General features: G+C 34.3%; 1 protein-coding gene across 8 annotated transcripts in view; it reads right to left on the bottom strand.

Moving 5' to 3' along the window:
* Positions 1-18,758, bottom strand: part of CEPT1 (choline/ethanolamine phosphotransferase 1) — a 37,169-nt gene that overhangs the window by 3,947 nt on the left and 14,464 nt on the right. For 7 of the 8 annotated variants that reach the window (XM_057736943.1, XM_057736684.1, XM_057736607.1 and 4 more), the window contains exon 5: positions 7,177-7,261. In XM_057736943.1, coding sequence (XP_057592926.1) covers positions 7,177-7,261 — 85 coding nt within the window. Of the gene's footprint in view, positions 1-7,176; positions 7,262-13,900; positions 13,986-18,758 lie in introns of all 8 variants that reach the window. The other variant, XM_057737085.1, reaches the window with a different exon arrangement.

Genomic DNA, 18,758 nt, shown 5'->3' with positions numbered 1-18,758 from the left:
TGCATTAGGGCCAGGTACTAAATGAGTGCCCAACTCTAGTGTAGCAGTAATCTGTGCCACAATTGTGCTGAATAGCATCACAATTGTATTTAAAATTTGATGAATATGCTTTAGGATCATGGAAATTTTAGCTCTCTGAAAGAATAAACAGCAACATTAGAAAAGCCAAGCAAATTAGTAAATGGCTTGGACCACAAACCAAGTAAGCAAGCTATAGAATTAGGGGCAAAGAATCATAAACATTCTTAGGGCCCTCTTCACTTCTGTCATTTATGACAGCTACATACACCAAAACATAAGCTCCTGAATGTATGTTTACGTTTGATTTTTATATTTTCTCTAGAACCCTGGATATAGGTGCTCAATATAAACTTATCAAATATGAGAGTGAGTCACAAATTATCCATGCTAAGTGCGGCCAACAGAAGTTTTAATATAACCGGAGTGCAGATAATTTTTGACTCACCCGCGTAGATTAAGATGTTCTTCCTTTCTCTTACTTTCTACATAGAACTACTTTTTTAAAAGATACTATGAAGACATATCTTGCCCCCACATTAAGAAGGAAAAAGAAAGTTAGCTACAAGAAAATCTGAGGCAATGTAAAGGGAAAGCTGAAGTCAAAGGAATCCCAAGTCTCATCAGGTGATCCCTTAAAAATCAGCATTGACTGAATCACTTATTAAAAGTATTAAAAGTGTTGCATTTTCACCTCACACTACAGATCAAGGACAGTGGACACATTCTGTCTTTCCCAATCTTTCTCCTTCTGTCCTCACCCTCCTGGAACATATTCAAGGTGATCAAAGTGCATCCACTCTATAGAAACAGCCAGAAAGCTGTACTAAAGCTGTACTTTTATCTCAGGCCTACCCAGAGTGTCGAAAGTCCTTGAGACTGGGAAGAACAAGAACTCCCTTGGGTCACGGCTAGGGTAAAATCCTCTGGATTCATGCCATAAAATTATGCAGCCAAATAATATCAATCTAATGTAGTTCATTTTTCAGAGATGAAAAAAAAAAAAATTCTCAGGTTTACCCAATTGAAATGTACACAGGTTTTGGTTTAATTGTTTGGATTAATGCAGATATCAGTTACTAAACTGTTAGTTTTCTTATGAGCATAACAAAATATTCTTACAAGCTTTGTAAATTTCAGCAGAAATTTAGAAAATACCATTTTGAGATTAGATACTTCCTTCCAAAGAATGTGGGAATGCCTATTTGTAATGTCTGATTTACTTAAGTATATGGGCACTCCTTATGTCTTTTAGTTTAAGAATGAGACAAATAAATTACACTATATAGTAAGTCTTCAGTTCTACCTAATGAATTCTGAAACTTCACCTGTAATAACACAAACCATTTGCCTTCAATGGATTCCAGGTGTCTCCTGCTTTAATACACATTTAATCAACTACTACTTTTATTTTTTATTTACTTTAACTTTTCATTTATTTTTTTTTACAATAAACTTCATGTATTTAGAGTGTACAATTTGGTATCCCAGTCTCCCAATTCGTTCCCCACCCCCACCCTCCCCGCTTTCCCCTTTGGTGTCCATGTTTGTTCTCTACATCTGTGTCTCTATTTCTGCCTTGCAAACCAGTTGATCTGTACCATTTTTCTATAGTCCACATATATGTGTTAATATACAATATTTGTTTTTCTCTGACTCACTTCACTCTGTATGACAGTCTCTAGGTCCCTCCATGTCTCTACAAATGTCCCAGTTTCATTGCTTTTTACAGCTGAGTAATATTCCATTGTGTGTATGTACCACATCTTCTTTATCCATTCATCTGTTGATGGACATTTAGGTTGCTTCCATGTCCTGGCGATTGTAAATAGTGCTGCAGTAAACACTGGAGTGCATTTATCTTTTTGAATTATGGTGTTCTCTGGGTATATGCCCAGCAGTGGGATTGCTGGGTCATATGGTAGTTCTATTTTTAGTTTTACAAGGAACCTCCATACTGTTTTCCATAGTGGCTGTATCAATTTACATTCCCATCAGCAATGCAAGAGCATTCCTTTTTCTCTACACCCTCTCCAGAATTTACTGTTTGTAGATTTTCTGATGATGCCCATTCTAACCGGTGTGAGGTGATACCTCATTGTAGTTTTGATTTGCATTTCTCTAATAATTAGTGATGTTGAGCAGCTTTTCATGTGCTTCTTGGCCATCCGTATGTCTTCTTTGGAGAAATGCCTATTTAGGTCTTCTGCCCATTTTTTGATTGGGTTGTTTTTTTGATATTGAGCTGGATGAACTGTTTATATATTTTGGAGATTAATCCTTTGTCTGTTGATTCATTTGCAAATATTTTTTCCCATTCTGAGGGTTGTCTTTTCGTCTTGCTTATAGTTTCCTTTGCTGTGCAGAAGTTTTGGAGTTTCATTAGTTCCCACTTATTTATTTTTGTTATTTCCATTATTCTAGGGGGTGGATTAAAAAAGATCTTGCTGTTATTTATGTCAAAGAATGTTCTTCCTATGTTTTCCTCCAGGAATTTTATAGTGTCTGGCCTTACATTTAGGTCTTTTATCCATTTTGAGTTTATTTTTGTGTATGGTGTTAGGAAGTGTGCTAATTTCATTCTTTTACATATAGCTGTCCAGTTTTCCCAGCACCACTTATTGAAGAGGCTGCCTTTTCTCCATTGTATAGCCTTGCCTCCTTTGTCATAGATTAGCTGACCATACTTTATCTCTGGGCTATCCTGTTCCATTGATCTATATTTCTGTTTTTGTGCCAGTACCATACTGTCTTGATCACTGTAGCCTTATAGTATAGTTTGAAGTCAGGAAGCCTGATTCCCCCAACTCCGTCTTTCCTTCTCAAGATTGTTTTGGCTATTCAGGGTCTTTTGCATTTCCATACAAATCGTAAAATTTCTTGTTCTAGTTCTGTGAAAAATGCCATTGGTAATTTGATAGGGATTGCATTGAACCTATAGATTGCTTTGGGTAGCACAGTCATCTTCACAATGTTGATTCTTCCAATCCAGGAACATGGTATGTCCCTCCATCTGTTTGTGTCTTCTTTGATTTCTTTCATTAGTGTCTTGTAGTTTTCTGAGTACAGGTCTTTTACCTCCTTGGTTAGGTTTATTCCTAGGTATTTCATTCTTTTTGTTGCAATGGTGAATGGGATTGTTTCCTTAATTTCTCTTTATGATCTTTCATTGTTGGTGTATAGAAATGCAAGAGATTTCTGTGTGTTAATTTTGTATCCTGCAACTTTACCAAATTCATTGATTAGCTCGAGTAGTTTTCTGGTGGCATATTTAGGATTTTCTAGGCATAGTATCATGTCATCTGCAAACAATGACAGTTTTACTTCTTCTTTTCCAATTTGGATTCCTTTTATTTCTTTTTCTTCTCTGATTGCTGTGGCAAGGACTTCCAAAACTATGTTGAATAGTAGTGGCGAGAGTGGACATCCTTGTCTTGTTGCTGATCTTAGAGGGAATGCTTCCAGTTTTTCACCATTGAGAATGTTTGCTGTGGGTTTGTCATATATGGCCTTTATTATGTTGGGGTAGGTTCCCTCTATGCCCACCTTCTGGAGAGTTTTTATCATAAATGGGTGTTGAATTTTGTCAAAAGCTTTTTTTTGCATCTATTGAGATGATCATGTGGTTTTTATCCTTCAGTTTGTTAATGTGGTGTATCACATTGATTGATTTGCGTATATTGAAGAATCCTTGCATTCCAGGGATAAACCCCACTTGATCATGGTGGAGGATCCTTTTAATGTGTTGTTGGATTCTGTTGGCTAGTATTTTGTTGAGGATTTTTGCATCTAAATTCATCAGTGATACTGGTCTGTAGTTTTCTTTTTTTGTAGTATCTTTGTCTGGTTTTGGTTATCAGGGTGATGGTGGCTTCATAAAATGAGTTTGGGAGTGTTCCTTCCTCTGCAATGTTTTGGAAGAGTTTGAGAAGGATGGGTGTTAGCGCTTCTCGAAATGCTTGCTAAAATTCACCTGTGAATCCATCTGGTCCTGGACTTTTGTTTGTTGGGAGATTTTTAATCACAGTTTCAATTTCATTACTTGTGATTGGTCTGTTCATATTTTCTATTGCTTCCTGATTCAGTTTTGGAAGGTTATACTTTTCTAAGAATCTGTCCATTTCATCCAGGTTGTCCATTTTATTGGCATATAGTTGCTTGTAGTAATCTCTTATGGTGCTTTTTATTTCTGCAGTGTCCATTGTAACTTCTCCTATTTCATTTCTAATTTTACTGATTTGAGTCCTCTCCCTCTTCTCAACTACTACTTTTAAAATAATCAAATGTCAATGAAAGTAACCATAAGGGGATTTTATGTGGGTTCCTTCCAAAGGGATGACATTCTTTTTTTAAAGAGTGATATATATGATAGAAGATAGTTCTAAGGCATCCCAAAAGGATATATTCTTTTGGGGAAGCAATACACAAAAAAATGTCTTGTTTCTTGCAATGTGCAAACCAAGTACTAACTTTTGTGCATGAAAATAATTTCTTTCCTTAAAAAATGGGGGAAAAAAAACCCCCAAACACAAACCATCCCCACACACAAAAACCCAACCAACCAAAACCAACAAAAACTACAACCTCTGGTAAAAAAAAAAAAAAAAAAAAGTCTTTGAAGGGGGAAAAAAAAAAAGGGCAGCCAGAAATGGTAATCAATAAGCAGTAGATAGAAATCACTTACCTTTGCAAAACAGCTGATTTTCTAAAATCTTTTTAGAAAAGATTTTTGGCAGTGTTTTTGCACTCTTTTTGTTTTTTTACCATAAAGTTGCTTTCTTAAATATCAGTAAAAGTCTTTTAATGAGGATTTGGAACACAATTTCCATTTTATGCCCTCAGCCTCAAAAGAGATAAAAATTTCACATCTGGGCCCTAAATAAATATTTTCTTTCCATTTTGACACACAAATAAATCAGAGCACTGCAAGTGGTAGTGTTTCTTGAACTAACACAATGCAATTCAAAACAACATATTCAGCAATTACCCCGTAGGGCCAAGTATAAAGAAAAAAAGAAATACAGTGGTTTGAAGTCAGTTATGGGCATCTGTACTGAAAACTGCTCAAAGAACACAAAATATTTCTCTAAGCCTCGGAATACATCAGAGAAGTCAATTTCTTTCCTTTTAGTTTAATGATGGTAACAGTAGAACCAACGATGCTAATAATAAGACAGGGGCCTGGGAATCTGCTTCCCTACTGCAACCTAACCTCACTAATCCTGGAATTGGATTGCTGGGTCTGGGACCTCCATCTCAGTTTTGGATCTGAGAGTTCCTCAGATTACCTTTTTAAAACATATAATAAAAAAAGAATGATTACATTATCTTAATTTCCAATGAAGACAGGACAAAATATCTGATCCTTTTAAAGGAAGAAAAAAATTACATCTGTTATGTGCGTGTATAGATTGTGTGTATAAATCCTAATAAAGAAAGGTAACAAGTTTCCCTGAAGCAAATTTACTGCCAGGCACCATCTAAAAATTAAGGATATGTGTATAGCCTGTGTGAATACACAATCACATTGAAAACAGTGCTTTCTGTACTTTCATACTGCTATGAATAATTAGGTATATACATATCTGATGCTGACTTGATTTTGGATGATTAAGCCAGAAATCCCATTTTTTTCTTATTGATATGCTGAAACATTATAGGTAATTTGTATACGTGTAAGAGATGCAAAATAATTTTGGAGGGGGAGAGATTCTGGCATAAAACACAAAACCTATGAAAATAATAATCAATATAGTCAAGAAATTTAAAAAAATTAAGTGGGAGGTAGGTTTTAGGCTTTATCACCTAGTTTCAGGAAAAGAAAACGTTCTCTTTCCTTCTACAGCCAAATTGTTTAAAACTATTATTAACTATTTAATAGTTTTATAGCCATTTATAACTATTTAACCTACAGAAGAGCAAAAATAACATTCTAGTGAAATCTGAGATCTATATATATCTGCAGATCTCAGATTTCACTAGAATATCTCAAATTTCACTAGAGACAGTATTGATTTTCGAGACTAATATGTAAAAAAGATGTGATTTTGAATGATATTATGCACATAAAGGAACAGTTTCAGAATTTTTCTGGTTGACTATGGATTGTTTTTATTCCTTTATCTCCTCCCTCCTCACAGTACTATCCTCCCAACAAAAGGTATTAAACAATTTCTGGTAATAAATACTTATGGAAGCATATTTATTACACTTCCTCAAGTATCTAATGTACCATCATAAAGAGAGTCAGGTAAGGGAAAAATCTTGCTCAGTAAATTTCCTTTATACTTTGAAATTAATCTGATTGTTAAGAACTGTGTTTGTTTAGGAGTAGTAAACATTCCAATTGTAAGAGCAGCAACAATTTCTATTGAGGGCTTACTATTTGATAGGCACTGTTCTGAGTGCTTTACACACACTCATTTAATCCACAAAATAAGCTTATTAGACAGGTACTATTATTGTCCTCATTTTACAGAGGAGAAAACTAAGCCACAGAGAGTTGAATAACAGATCAAGTTCACATAGTAGGCAGTGGAGTCAGGATCAAACCCAGGCAGTATGATTCCTGAGCCTGTGTTCTTGGCCCTTGTATTATATATATTATATTCTCTCTTTCAGAAGTTTGTGGAAAAGAACTTGTGTTTGTAGGGGTGACTATATTTTAAGTCAGGTTGAAAATCAAGGTCCTGGCTTGCTGAAACAATCCTATGGCATTGATTTTAAGAAGCATTTATTCTATTCTGGGGCCAGAGTTAACTTGCTACCAAAATTTGTTATTCAGCTTTAAGCATTTAACAGAGAAACTAGTAGACTTGCGTGGTTCAGAAAGAGAATAAAAGATCCGATTTAATCTTGTCATTGGTTAACTTGATACACTACCTGCTGTTTCCTCAGCTATAAAATAGGATGACAAATAATAATTCTGATAGCCTTCAAAAATAACCCTGAAATGGACCTACCGTACAACATAAATCCAAGTAGTAAAATTAACTATGCCCGAAAGAGAAGTCTGTGTCCTACCGCTGCCGTGACTTTTCGTTTTCAGAAAGAATAAAATAATTTTACATACTACCCTTTACCTGGATTAAACTATATTAGAAAAACAAAAGCAAAAGACAACATGCATTACATGGGATACACAATGCGAAGAGTTACCATAGATTGCCAAAAAGGTGGTCCTCCAATCACTGCCAGCAAATGCATGATTATTATGAAGATTTGCACTTCAGTCACATCAATTCTGATTAGGTACAAAAAGCCAAAAAAGCAGAATTACTCAAAACAATTTCAAGTTAATTACTTGCAAGCTTAGCAGCATTCCTCTATCATGCACAATAGAAAAAAATCTCAAATATTGAGGAAAGGGGAAAAGGAGGTGTCAAAAAATTTGTTATGAGCAAAATCAAATAAAATCCAGAGCAATTTAATTGATGAATTTCACAGAGCAATAAAAACCCCTCCTTAAGAAAATTTCTGACTCATTGAATTTGGGCTGAAGCCATAGCTTAACCTTTCTCACCAAAAAAAAAAAAAATACCAAAAAAAAAGTATGTGTGTATTAAATTTTGAATGTCAAGCAGCAGAGGATTGCATTGTACTGCTACATGAGATCTTGAAGTAAGTGCTTTGTAGTATCAAATGGAAGAAATGGTGAGCTTTTACTAAAGTAACATAAATCACTGCTATCTTGCAAAACTTACTGCCCTTTAGATATATTCATTGAATGCCTTCCATGATATGGGTGTGAAAAAAAATTTCACCCACTTCTCAATCAAATTCTTATGCTTATTAGGTCAACTACTCTTAAGACATTTGGAATGAAGATACTGAAAGCAGCCAAGAATCAGCTTTGAGGTTACTGAAAATGACCTTACAGTCAAGAAGAGACAAACCTGGTACAAAAACAGGGCAGTAGAAATTAGAAGCCTGAAAGTCTGAAAAAAGAATGGGCAAAAAGACTGAGGAGCAAAGCATAAACTGGTGTTCCTTTCCCTCTGTAAACTAGCACTTTGTATAATCTTGAGATTGTCATTCTCAGATTATTGGATCCAAATGCCTTTTAATTTTGACGATTTACCCTGCAGATATGCTTGCACAAAATGTCTGTACAAGGTTATTTATTACAGCATTATTTATAGTAGCAAAACTTTAAAAATATACCTCAAGGAGGGAGTAGTTATAGAAATTATAGTACTTCTGTACAATGGACTATTGGATAGCTTTTAAAAAAAGAGTGGGGCAGCTCTCTATATGGTGATATGGAAAAATATCAAAGTTATTTAGGTGAAAAAAAAAGTGGCAGAATGTGTATATGTTAGTTTTTGTGTAAAAAAGAAGAAAAATATTTCATTTTAATTTTTGCCAATCATTACATAAATTTCTGGAAGGATACATTACAAACTAAGAACAGTGGGTACCTACTGGACAGCTGGGAGATGAGGATAAGAAGACTATCCACTGCATACCTTTTTATAATGTTAGTTTTTAAACAAAGTGAATAATTTATCTATTAAGAAGGTCAACTAAAAAAAAAAAAATCTGTCGAAGAAAACTGATAGCAACAACAGCATGGGGTTAGAATCCCAGAGTAGAATAGAGCCCCCATTTCTAAAATTGATACTTCAAACCGACAATCTATAATGTGAGTTTAAGATATGTAAGTACAGTATTATGCTCATAATAAATAACTAGATTGAAACCACTCACAACTAAAAAAAAGATCTCTGATTGCTCAAGAATGTTCTTTAAATAGAAGCGTATTAAGCTGCAAACATATAGTGATGTAGTTACCTTGATATACACATTTATTGGAAAAAAAAATGGACTGAATTAGGCTAAAAAGAATCTGTAGAGCTGACCTGGTGAGTGATGTTGCCAATAAAGGGAATTACACTCAGTAGCAGACTCAGGAGACTAAGCAGATGTCAAAGATGATCGACTGTGTCTTGGGTGGAGGAGGGTAGACATCTTACAACATTTTGCTGGATATATGAAGTAGCCTTTTGGGAGGGGAAGTATAGAATTACAAAATAAAAATGGAGGGAACCTCATGCAATTAATCTCTGTACTTTGGATGAATGTAAAAGAGATTAGGAAACATGAAAGATCTTTACAAAGCCCCAAATCGGGATTCCTAGGGAAATTTTTATGGAGTAGCCTGTATGGAAATTTTTGAAGACAGAATTTTGTAAACTATTCAGATACTATCATTGGATTTAGATCAACAATGCCTTAATGTTAAGAGGGAGAGCCAGGGAAAACTTACTTACCAGCTGGTAATTAGTTAAGAATATTTTTTCCTGTGTGATTATCTGATTTAGAGGAATACTCTGTACTTCAGGATAAAGCCCTCCTGCTCTGAATCATGACACTTGCCTATCTCCACTCCTGGACATGTGGCTCTAATTCTGACTGTCAATGAAAAAGGGTGCAGTGTGAGACCATCTCCAAAGACAGAAACTAAGCAGGCTAAGAAGGATAGATAGCAGAAATGATTAACTGTGAACAAGACTTAATGATTCTGTTTCGAAGAGAAGTGGTTACCTGACAGTCCATTTTTCCACCCTTCCACTAACAAGTCTCCCGGTATGGGTTGAATTTAGTACAATACATATTAGGACGGGGCTCATTTTATGCTTTTTGGCTATGGAGGTAAGACAATTATCTAGAGGTAGAATACTATTTATAGAAAGGAGTTTGGCATTTCTGTAGTCACTTGCTTATTATTATTATTTTCAAAGTAATAACATAGGTGAGAATATTTCCAAGTGTTGGAACTATTTCTCTAAAACAAAAACAAGCAAAAAAATCAACCTCCAAAACTACCCCAAAAATAAGCCCTTCAAGGCACAAGGGCTATATGGTAGAAAATCACCTAAAACACCAGAGTGATTTTTTAAACAGACATGGGAAAACAAATTTCATATCTACAGCATTAGACTTCCACAGTCTAAAAGTTTCAGAGGGGGGAAATTAGATGATAAGAAACAAAATTTTCTGTAACCATGAAAGTATTTAAACATCTTGACTGGTATTGCTTAAATGATTTCTTATTTCTACTTTATTTAAGTATAGCTTTTATCAAAGGACAAAAAGAACTTCATAATTGCTGTAGATAATCCATGAGTACTCTGGTCAGAACACACTTAAATTACTACAAGAAGCCAGCAACAAACAACATTCTGATGGTTGTCACAAAAGAAAGATGGAAAAAAAGCAAATCACTTGTGGAGATTGAGCTCTCCCATTTTTCTGATGGGGAGGCTGTAAGTGTGGCAGTCCACAGTGAAAATAACCTTCAACACCCTTGGGCCCATCACTCCTTACAACATCCTAATGGTCAACTGATTAAGAGGTAAAGATATCAAGGTGTCCTAAATAAATATGAGTAATTTTAACTTCTGAACAAGAAACGGACGCTTTCCAGTTGTAATGAGGATCCTAGCTAGGGAGGCTTCATCACCAGAGAAAGGCAGCTTAGAAAGTTCCCTGAGCAGGACAGTTATCACATCAGAAGTACAGCTTGTAAAAGTGATTAAGGGGTATAACGACTCCAAACCACCTAAGTTAGCTAACTATAAAGCAAATTTCTATTTTGAATGTTTCATTTTTATTTCTTAGTGTTCAGAAAGATTTCTAACAAATGCATTTGGTTTGAAGTCCAACAAGACTCAGCATTATCTGAGGAATGTGAAGGGATTTAACTGACATTCTGTGAGCACTGATAAGCATGTTAATCATCATTTCCTACCGTTTTTAGTATCAGAAATAAGAAAATTTAATCTCATCTATTTTTCTTTCACATATGACATGCATTTCAAAGATATACCTGCAGTTAATTTGGAAACATTTTTTTTGCTAAACTATACGTAGTAAATATAATTTTGTTGTAATTGGGTTGGCTACTAGCTTGGTTAACAGAATATGCACTAGGGCTAAATTCACAATGTCACAGAAATTCTGATGTGTACAATTTGACTTGTTAGCTATTATTTTAAAAGAAGCACTTTGCTTAGGAAGTCGTTAAAGGGGCTAGACGCCTAGTCAAGGATTAGACTGCTGTTAACTACACATTTGCAATGATTTGTAAATGGTTCTGATGTTCCAGGGAACTTACACATAAGCAGAATATTGCACTTATTATATATTTTACCAAGGTGGGTGAGGTATTGGTAGACTGGAATGAAGACTGACCTAGAAGTTCAACCCTTGATAAGGGGCAAACTGGGCATGACAAGCTTCATGTTAATAACATTAACCACATAGCTGAGTGACAATTATGAGTATTTTAAAGTCAAGTGTCATATACAGAGAAAGTCTAAGCATCTATTTTTGAGATAAGATGAATTATTTAAAACAGTATTATCTATCACATGAGTGACTATATGGATCTGTAGATTATCTGAGAAGACTAAAACAAAACAACAACCCATCCAGTGACTCTGAAATAAGAGAAAAATAGGCAAAGGCGAGAATAGAACAAGTCCTCTAAGAGGAACTAAAGTTTAGGTCTCAAATTTAAGGGGCAGCCTATCCTCATCACCTTTGGAAGCAGAAAAATTAGAAGACAGTCCTCTCACCTCATTTAGTATTAATCTCAGAGTTAAATAAGGGACCATGCACATATTCTTCCTCTCAAAATAGCACAATCAATTTTGGAAGAAATCTGGAAATTACTGGGAATTACTAACACAGATCTTAAAAGATACTAAACACTATATGACAAACACTGTAGTCAGCACAAAACATGTTTTACTCTTTTAATCTTCACAACTATCCTAGGAGGTAGGAAATATCACCACCATTTTACAGATGAGGAAATCTGGTTAGACAGGGTAAGTGACTTTTCCAAGGTTACAGAAATGATAAGTGGCAGAGCCTTGAAAGAACTTAGCATTGTTCCTACACAGGGCTAAAAGTCTTCTAATTTTTAGTCTTCTAATCAACTGGGACAAACATCTGTCATACTTTTTTAACCTGCTATCACTAAGATGTCTATACGTTTCAGGATAAAGTTTCTCACATTCTAACACAGTTTTCCCTAAAATGGCAGAATACAACAGGCAATAGCTAACACAGGAAGTTTAGATGCTAACAAAATAATTTGAAAACAAATTAGAAAGAACAACTCTTTCTGAACCTTATATGTTCCTCTGAATTTTGTAAAGAAAAAAGAAAGTACATCTGACAATTTCATTTCAATGACTAAATCAGTCAAAGCAACACACATTAAAAGCAAAGGAAAATCTCTGCAAGTTAGCAACTGATAAAAGTGAAGGCAATATACCTGGAGAAAAAATGTATTTCCAAAACATTTTTCATGATGTTAAAATTAAAATGCATAAGTTCTAGAAACATTTTAATAGGAAGGGCTCTATAAACAGAGGGTATTTTGTTATCATAGACAGATAAGGTGAAGGTAAATAATACAGTCAATATTCTGACTATTAATTTCATTAAGAACATTGGTGGAAAAAAGCCTTTGGTAAGTGTAATTAATATTAACAGTAAATGAGCTATCAAAAATTATAAATCTAGACAACTGCAGTGAGCCTATAGCTTCAGGTCTTTGGAGAAAGTACCAGAAACAGGTTAAGGGTAAAGGAGTGGTAAAGAATGACACATTCTGAACATGCACATTATTCTACTCTAGAAGGAAATCCCACAAATAACTACGCCAATACATTGTAAATTCCATTGAAAATGGCTTTAGTTTTGCTCCTAAAACATGCCTATAGTACTCCTTAGTATGCTCCACATTCCAAGTTTATTTGAAAAAATGATGTAGGATATCCCTCACTACTGATTTGTCCCTAAAGCCATCATTACTACCACTGAATAACTGGATTTACAATGCTGCAAGATACCTTTCAGAAAGAACTCTGCTATCAGAGACTCACTACTTCTATCATATTATTGAAGCATTTTGGGGTACGGGGGCTCACTGCACAAAACCTAAAACAGCCTTGTATTGCTAGGTAGGATAATTTGTAATACGGACAGTTCCCCAATACTCCCTAAATGACAAAAATTTTTAAAAATCTATTTTCTTGTAAATAAACCTTTTCATACTAAAGTATGAAGGATTCTGGAAAATTCCACTGGGAAACCATTTCCTAACAAATCTTTTTGAATTTTCAAAAGTCATACGGTCAAAATTACAATTCTAATACGAAAGAAAAAAAGATATACTACTTACTCTCTTAGCATTAATTAAGGAAAAAGGCATTTACCAAAACAAAACAGAAAAAGGAGGGTATTCAAAAAATGACTACAGTAACATGAAAAGCTAAGAATACTTAGTTTTTAAAGCATAACTAAGAGAGGAAAACAGTAAACAAAACAGAAGTGAGAATAGCTTTTAGGATAACATTTTTTTTTTAAACTGAGATTATTCAATGGAGGCAGAAGAACTAGTACCAGGTTTCTTAAAGAATATTAAGAGAATAAACAGAATCTTTCCTACATTACTATAGAGTCTTCTCAACTTACCTATCTAAGGAAAACTCTGCTTGCTTTATTTTTTAAAAAATATAAATACCAAAAAGTTCTGCTCAATGGTGGAAAGGTATCTGTTTCAAAAATATTACATAGAGCAAAAATGATACAAGGTACAGTAGGTAAATGGGAAAGAGAATTGTTTTTAGCATCAAATCACTAGAAATATTATATTTCAAAAAATTTTGTTTAATAGGGTGGATTTTTATTGCCCTATTATATATTAAAATTATTTGTTTTCTAATAACCTGTTTGTCTGTGAAATACCACCAGGAAGAGTTTTGAATTTTTGTTTTTTAATTACTCTGTGCATGACAAAGGTGCTGTCTTTATTGAGTTCACACCATTGTTCACTGGACAGCATGAATATTCTAGCAGTTACCGTGAAGTTCCAGAACCAAGGTCCCAGGGTTCCTGTGAGAAGCTGGCATATTATAATTATGATCTGGGACTCTGTAACATCGAATCTATGCATAAGGAAACAAACATTTCAAAATAACTTTACTCAGAGCTTTTGCTAAAGAGCCCACTAAAACAAGGTAGCAAAAAGAGATTTAAAATGTAGCATTCTCCTTACAAAGGCATCTAAAGATTCAATGATACAATTTATACAGTACAATTACTATCCTTTTGCATACAGGTGTATTTCTTACCCTAATCAAAATAGTATAAAAGTTTAAAAATTAAAACTGTAATACACTGAACAAATGACTTATAAATAGGCAGCTAGAAACACTGGAACTAAAAATGCAGTCAATCCTCAATTACCTAGGAATGGTGAATACTGCTTGCCAAATAATCACATTGTCTGTGACAGGTCCCTTCAATGCCAGAACCTATCCAGACTTCTCTGTGGATAGGAATGCTTCCCAGAAGCCTCAATGGACACTCATCTACATGTTTGAAAAACCACTAATCATCTTACACCCCTTCACTTCTCCCCACCTCATCCTGCTCCTACCTCTGCTATCTCAGTAAAATTACCACATGGAAGTGGAAAGGGCAAGTGGGAAAGTGAAAGTATGACTTTTTTTGATATGACTAGAGCAAAAATCAAACTGGCCATCTGTTTATCCTGTTTCCTGATAATCTCTAGTCTAGAATCTTATCCTTTTTCCTTTCTCTTCCCTTAATTCCCCAACAGCATCATAACTCTCTATTATATCAGATTAGTTTATTAGTCATAAAAATAGTTAAAACATTCAATTCAATCACTAAAGAAGTTCTGGAATACATGGTGACAGAAAAAGTGTAGCAGTACAGAATACGCTTCAAATAAAAACTACACAATCAAAATTAAGAACTGAGGAATACCAATGAGATAGAAAAAGGTCCTTGATTTTACCTGGTGATCTGAGAGTCCAAACTACAATCTAGGTTTTACACAAATATAAATACTATAGTTGTTTTAGGATATTATTTATAATAATTTGATAAAATTTAGATGGGCAGAGTCCAAATGAATGAATCATTGCTTAGGGGGAAAAAAACCCCCCAAAACACCAAACAGGGAAACTAGAAACTAAAAGGAAAATCTCTGGTATTTAATAATTCACATGATAAATCTTAAACATTTAAAGACAGGCAGATCCTATACAGGAATTCAACAGGAAATTTCCTAATTCTTTTATTTTTTATTGAAGTATAGTTGATTTACAATGTTGCATTAGTTTCTGGTATATAGCAAAATGATTCAGTTATATATGAGTTATATATTTTATAAACATGTTATGTAATATATATTCTTTTTATATTATTTTCCATTATGGTTTATTACAGGATATTGAATACAGTTCCCTGTGCTATACAGCAGGACCTTACTGTTTATCTATTTTATATATAGGAAATTTCCGAATTCTTAATCCACAGGAAGTGGATTATGTACTAATAGACAACAGTTTTTAATTACTTGGAGGTAGGAGGTCTTTGAATACTTATTCTTTACAGGTTATTTGGATAAGAAAATGAACTGGATTTGTCAGGCTACCAGTAAATACACAGCCTATTAACTTTTTTCAATTAACTACAGAAAAGAAAAAGTCAGAAGTTATTTACTTATATAAGAATAAATGTTGGTGGCAGGGTTTTTAGCTAATGTAAATGTGAAATCCTAGATGCATGAATTGAAAAATGTCATAAAGTAAAGATACTCTGCCTGCTATAATTATAAATAATAAGCACACTAGAAAAAATATCTGTAAATTTTGTAACAGACTCACAGAAGGAACCTTAGATATCATGTAATCCTAAACTCTTACTTTATAAATTGGGAAATGAGGCCCATGAAAGTCATGGGTCTTGCCGGAGCCTGATACACACGTAATTTGGAGAAAACACCTGAGGCAAGACACACTGGCCTAAGCTCAATGTTATAATTTCTTTCCTTTATTATCTCCTGAAAAGAAAACTTAAGAGTATTTTTTTTTTCTGAAATGATAATTTAAGAGTTTTACCTTTCAGAGTGTGTAAGATTTTTTAAGGCCTGTGTTTTATATAAATATAGTTTTATTAAGGATTGTTGAGGGTTTCTAAGCATTTAATTTATAAAAATGATTCTATACATACAACTACATGTTATATATTTAAAAGTATCTAGATATAGAGGGTTTAGGGTTTAAGAAATGCGAACTCTTCCATTTAATATAATCCATAAACATTTAAAAGAATATTTTATAAATGTTTACAAATGAGCTTCAACTCATAATTCTTCTTTTCTTCCAATCCTTCTATGAAGTTCCAGGCTAGTAAAAATCCTAAAGGTCTAAGCTGCGTCTGGAAGGGTCCCAATGAGAAGTACTTATCTCCATCAAATCTCTACTTGCTCAGTCCAGAAGCACTGCCAGGACAGGGGTCTGTCTAGATGTGACAGCTACTGATATTGTGTAAGGCAGCTTTTAGCAAATCAGATTTTAGTGATCAGAACAAAGATATAGCTCATAATTTCAGGGAAGAAGTGTCCAAATCACACTGGTTTTCTCACAATATCTGACTGTGAATGAAAATTATTTAGTTCTGGATAAATTACATTACTATGCCTATTTTTGTGCAAGATACTGTGAGCACACTTAAAAACTAAAAATAGGGACATGAGGAGACTAAGAAAAACAAAATTTCTTATTTGGTAAACATACTATTTTATAAGGTTATTAAACATATAACAACCTGGATTTATTTTTTACATATATATATTAAACCTGGTGATTTTTTTCACTTGTGTATAAACATCAAAATAAAACAATTAAAATAAAAATGTTTTAAAATGAAACTCCTAAGGTGCCTAAGGCTGCTTTCCCCTAAGGAGGAAAAAAAAAGCAAGTGATTTTTAAAAATTTCCTTTCTCAAATTATATTTGAGAACTGACCTTTCCTAATTAGGTAAGTAAATTTGGACTTTTTCTTCCACATATATAAACTTTACTTCAATATTTAAGCTATTATACATCTGTGTATTATATTTGCTCTTAAAAATAACGTATCAAATTTAAAATGGGTTAGATGTCATAAAGTCATAGACATAGTTTTACTTTAGCCTGCATATTACACCCTATGTATTTAAAATTCCAGAAGCTGGACTTACCTACAAAGACCAAAAAATTAAAATGGCATTTTTAAAACTACTTTAGAAATATCTATGTTATTTTGTATGCTTCTGTTACATTGGTATTTTGATAAAATATTTCCTTAAATGTAAAGCACTTACAGTAAATTTCTATGAATGTTGTAGCTTGCTTTTTATTTTAGAAATAAGTAAGTTGTCATTGCATTAATGTGAATTCAAGACCTCAGAAATCTGTATACAGTTTCCCCAAATCAAAGCCAATCCCTTAGGGAAATCCTTGGTTGTCCAGTGGTTAGGACTCTGCACTTTCACTGCCAAGGGCATAGGTTCAATCCCTGGTTGGGGAACTAACATTCCTGCAAGCTTCGAGGTGTGGCCAAATTTTAAAAATAAATAAATTAATTAAAAAAATCCTTTGCAATACAAATATTTAATTTAAATTGAGAAGTTAAATTCAAAGTGGCCTCAATATTTCTAGCTATTTTTTCACAACATTGTAAGGAAGCACTATAGTCTCAGTGGGAGAGTGTTCTCTTATCTAGTCTCACCTGCCTAATACTCTAAATTCCTTTGGGTCCTGCATTTTTAGCAGTTTAAAGCTCAATGAATCATCCGCCCCCATCCCTTTTCAGGTGTCTTCAATCACTTTTCTAAGTCAGTTTCTTCTGTATGCTCAAACTTTTCCCATTAAAAATACAAATCCCTCCTTCCTTTGAGCCCATGTTCACTCTTCTAACTGATGCCTCACTGCTTTCCATCCCAGATACATATTTTAAAAGTAACCTGTACTAACTGTGTGCTTATTTATTTCATTCACTTCTATTCCCTACGTCTGGCCTCATTTTGCATCTTGGCAGCAATTAGCATTGTTCTCTTTTGAAATGTATTCCTCTTCTGGTTTTTCATTCTGGTATGCCTCCTCCTACTCCGGCTGTTCAATAATTTTCATGGGCTTCTTTCTATGCTTGCTCTCTACATTTTCTGCTATTCTCATTCTACCTGGATGTCTAAAATCCCTCACATACATGTTCTAGATAAAACTATTCCTTCCAATAGGTTCCTCTCCCTGCAGGGCCTTTCTCCACCTTCTATCCAACCACCCAAGGAGAAGAACCGAGAGTCATTCCAGTCTCTGCTCTCTCATTATTCTCCATATCCAAGTAGAAACTATGTCCTATAGTTTCTACCTCTTAAGTCTCTCTCCAACCTATCCCTTTCTCTTTGATTGCACTGTCATTGTGCTAGTTCAGATTTCACTCTTCCTCACATTTATTTATGCTGATGCCTCCTAAGGGATCTTCTTACTTCTGTCACAGCACACTCCAATTCACCCTCCAAACTGTTGCCAGACTGATCTTTCCAAAAGGTACTTTTGCCATTTCCCTGCTTTAGGCCCTGCAAAGATTCTCCATAGATTCAGGATAAAAAGCCCTCAGTTCTTGGAAGGACACAGAAGGCCCTAGATTTTCTGGATCTTCTCCAGTCTTACCTACTGCTACACCCCTACAGGCATCTTATGATTTAACAATACAGAACTGCTTGCAGTTCTCCAAGTACATATTTCATCAAAGGAATACACCACCAGGGAAAATTTAAGACCGGCAAAAAGAAAGCTATGGTAGCAAATCACTCCTAAAAACGCTGTCTATTTAACTCTTCCCCTACTTTCATAGTTCATTTTC

This window comes from Hippopotamus amphibius, chromosome 1 (genome assembly GCF_030028045.1).
Source record: "Hippopotamus amphibius kiboko isolate mHipAmp2 chromosome 1, mHipAmp2.hap2, whole genome shotgun sequence".
Taxonomy (NCBI): domain Eukaryota; kingdom Metazoa; phylum Chordata; class Mammalia; order Artiodactyla; family Hippopotamidae; genus Hippopotamus; species Hippopotamus amphibius.
This window is presented reverse-complemented; position numbering and strand designations above follow the sequence as displayed.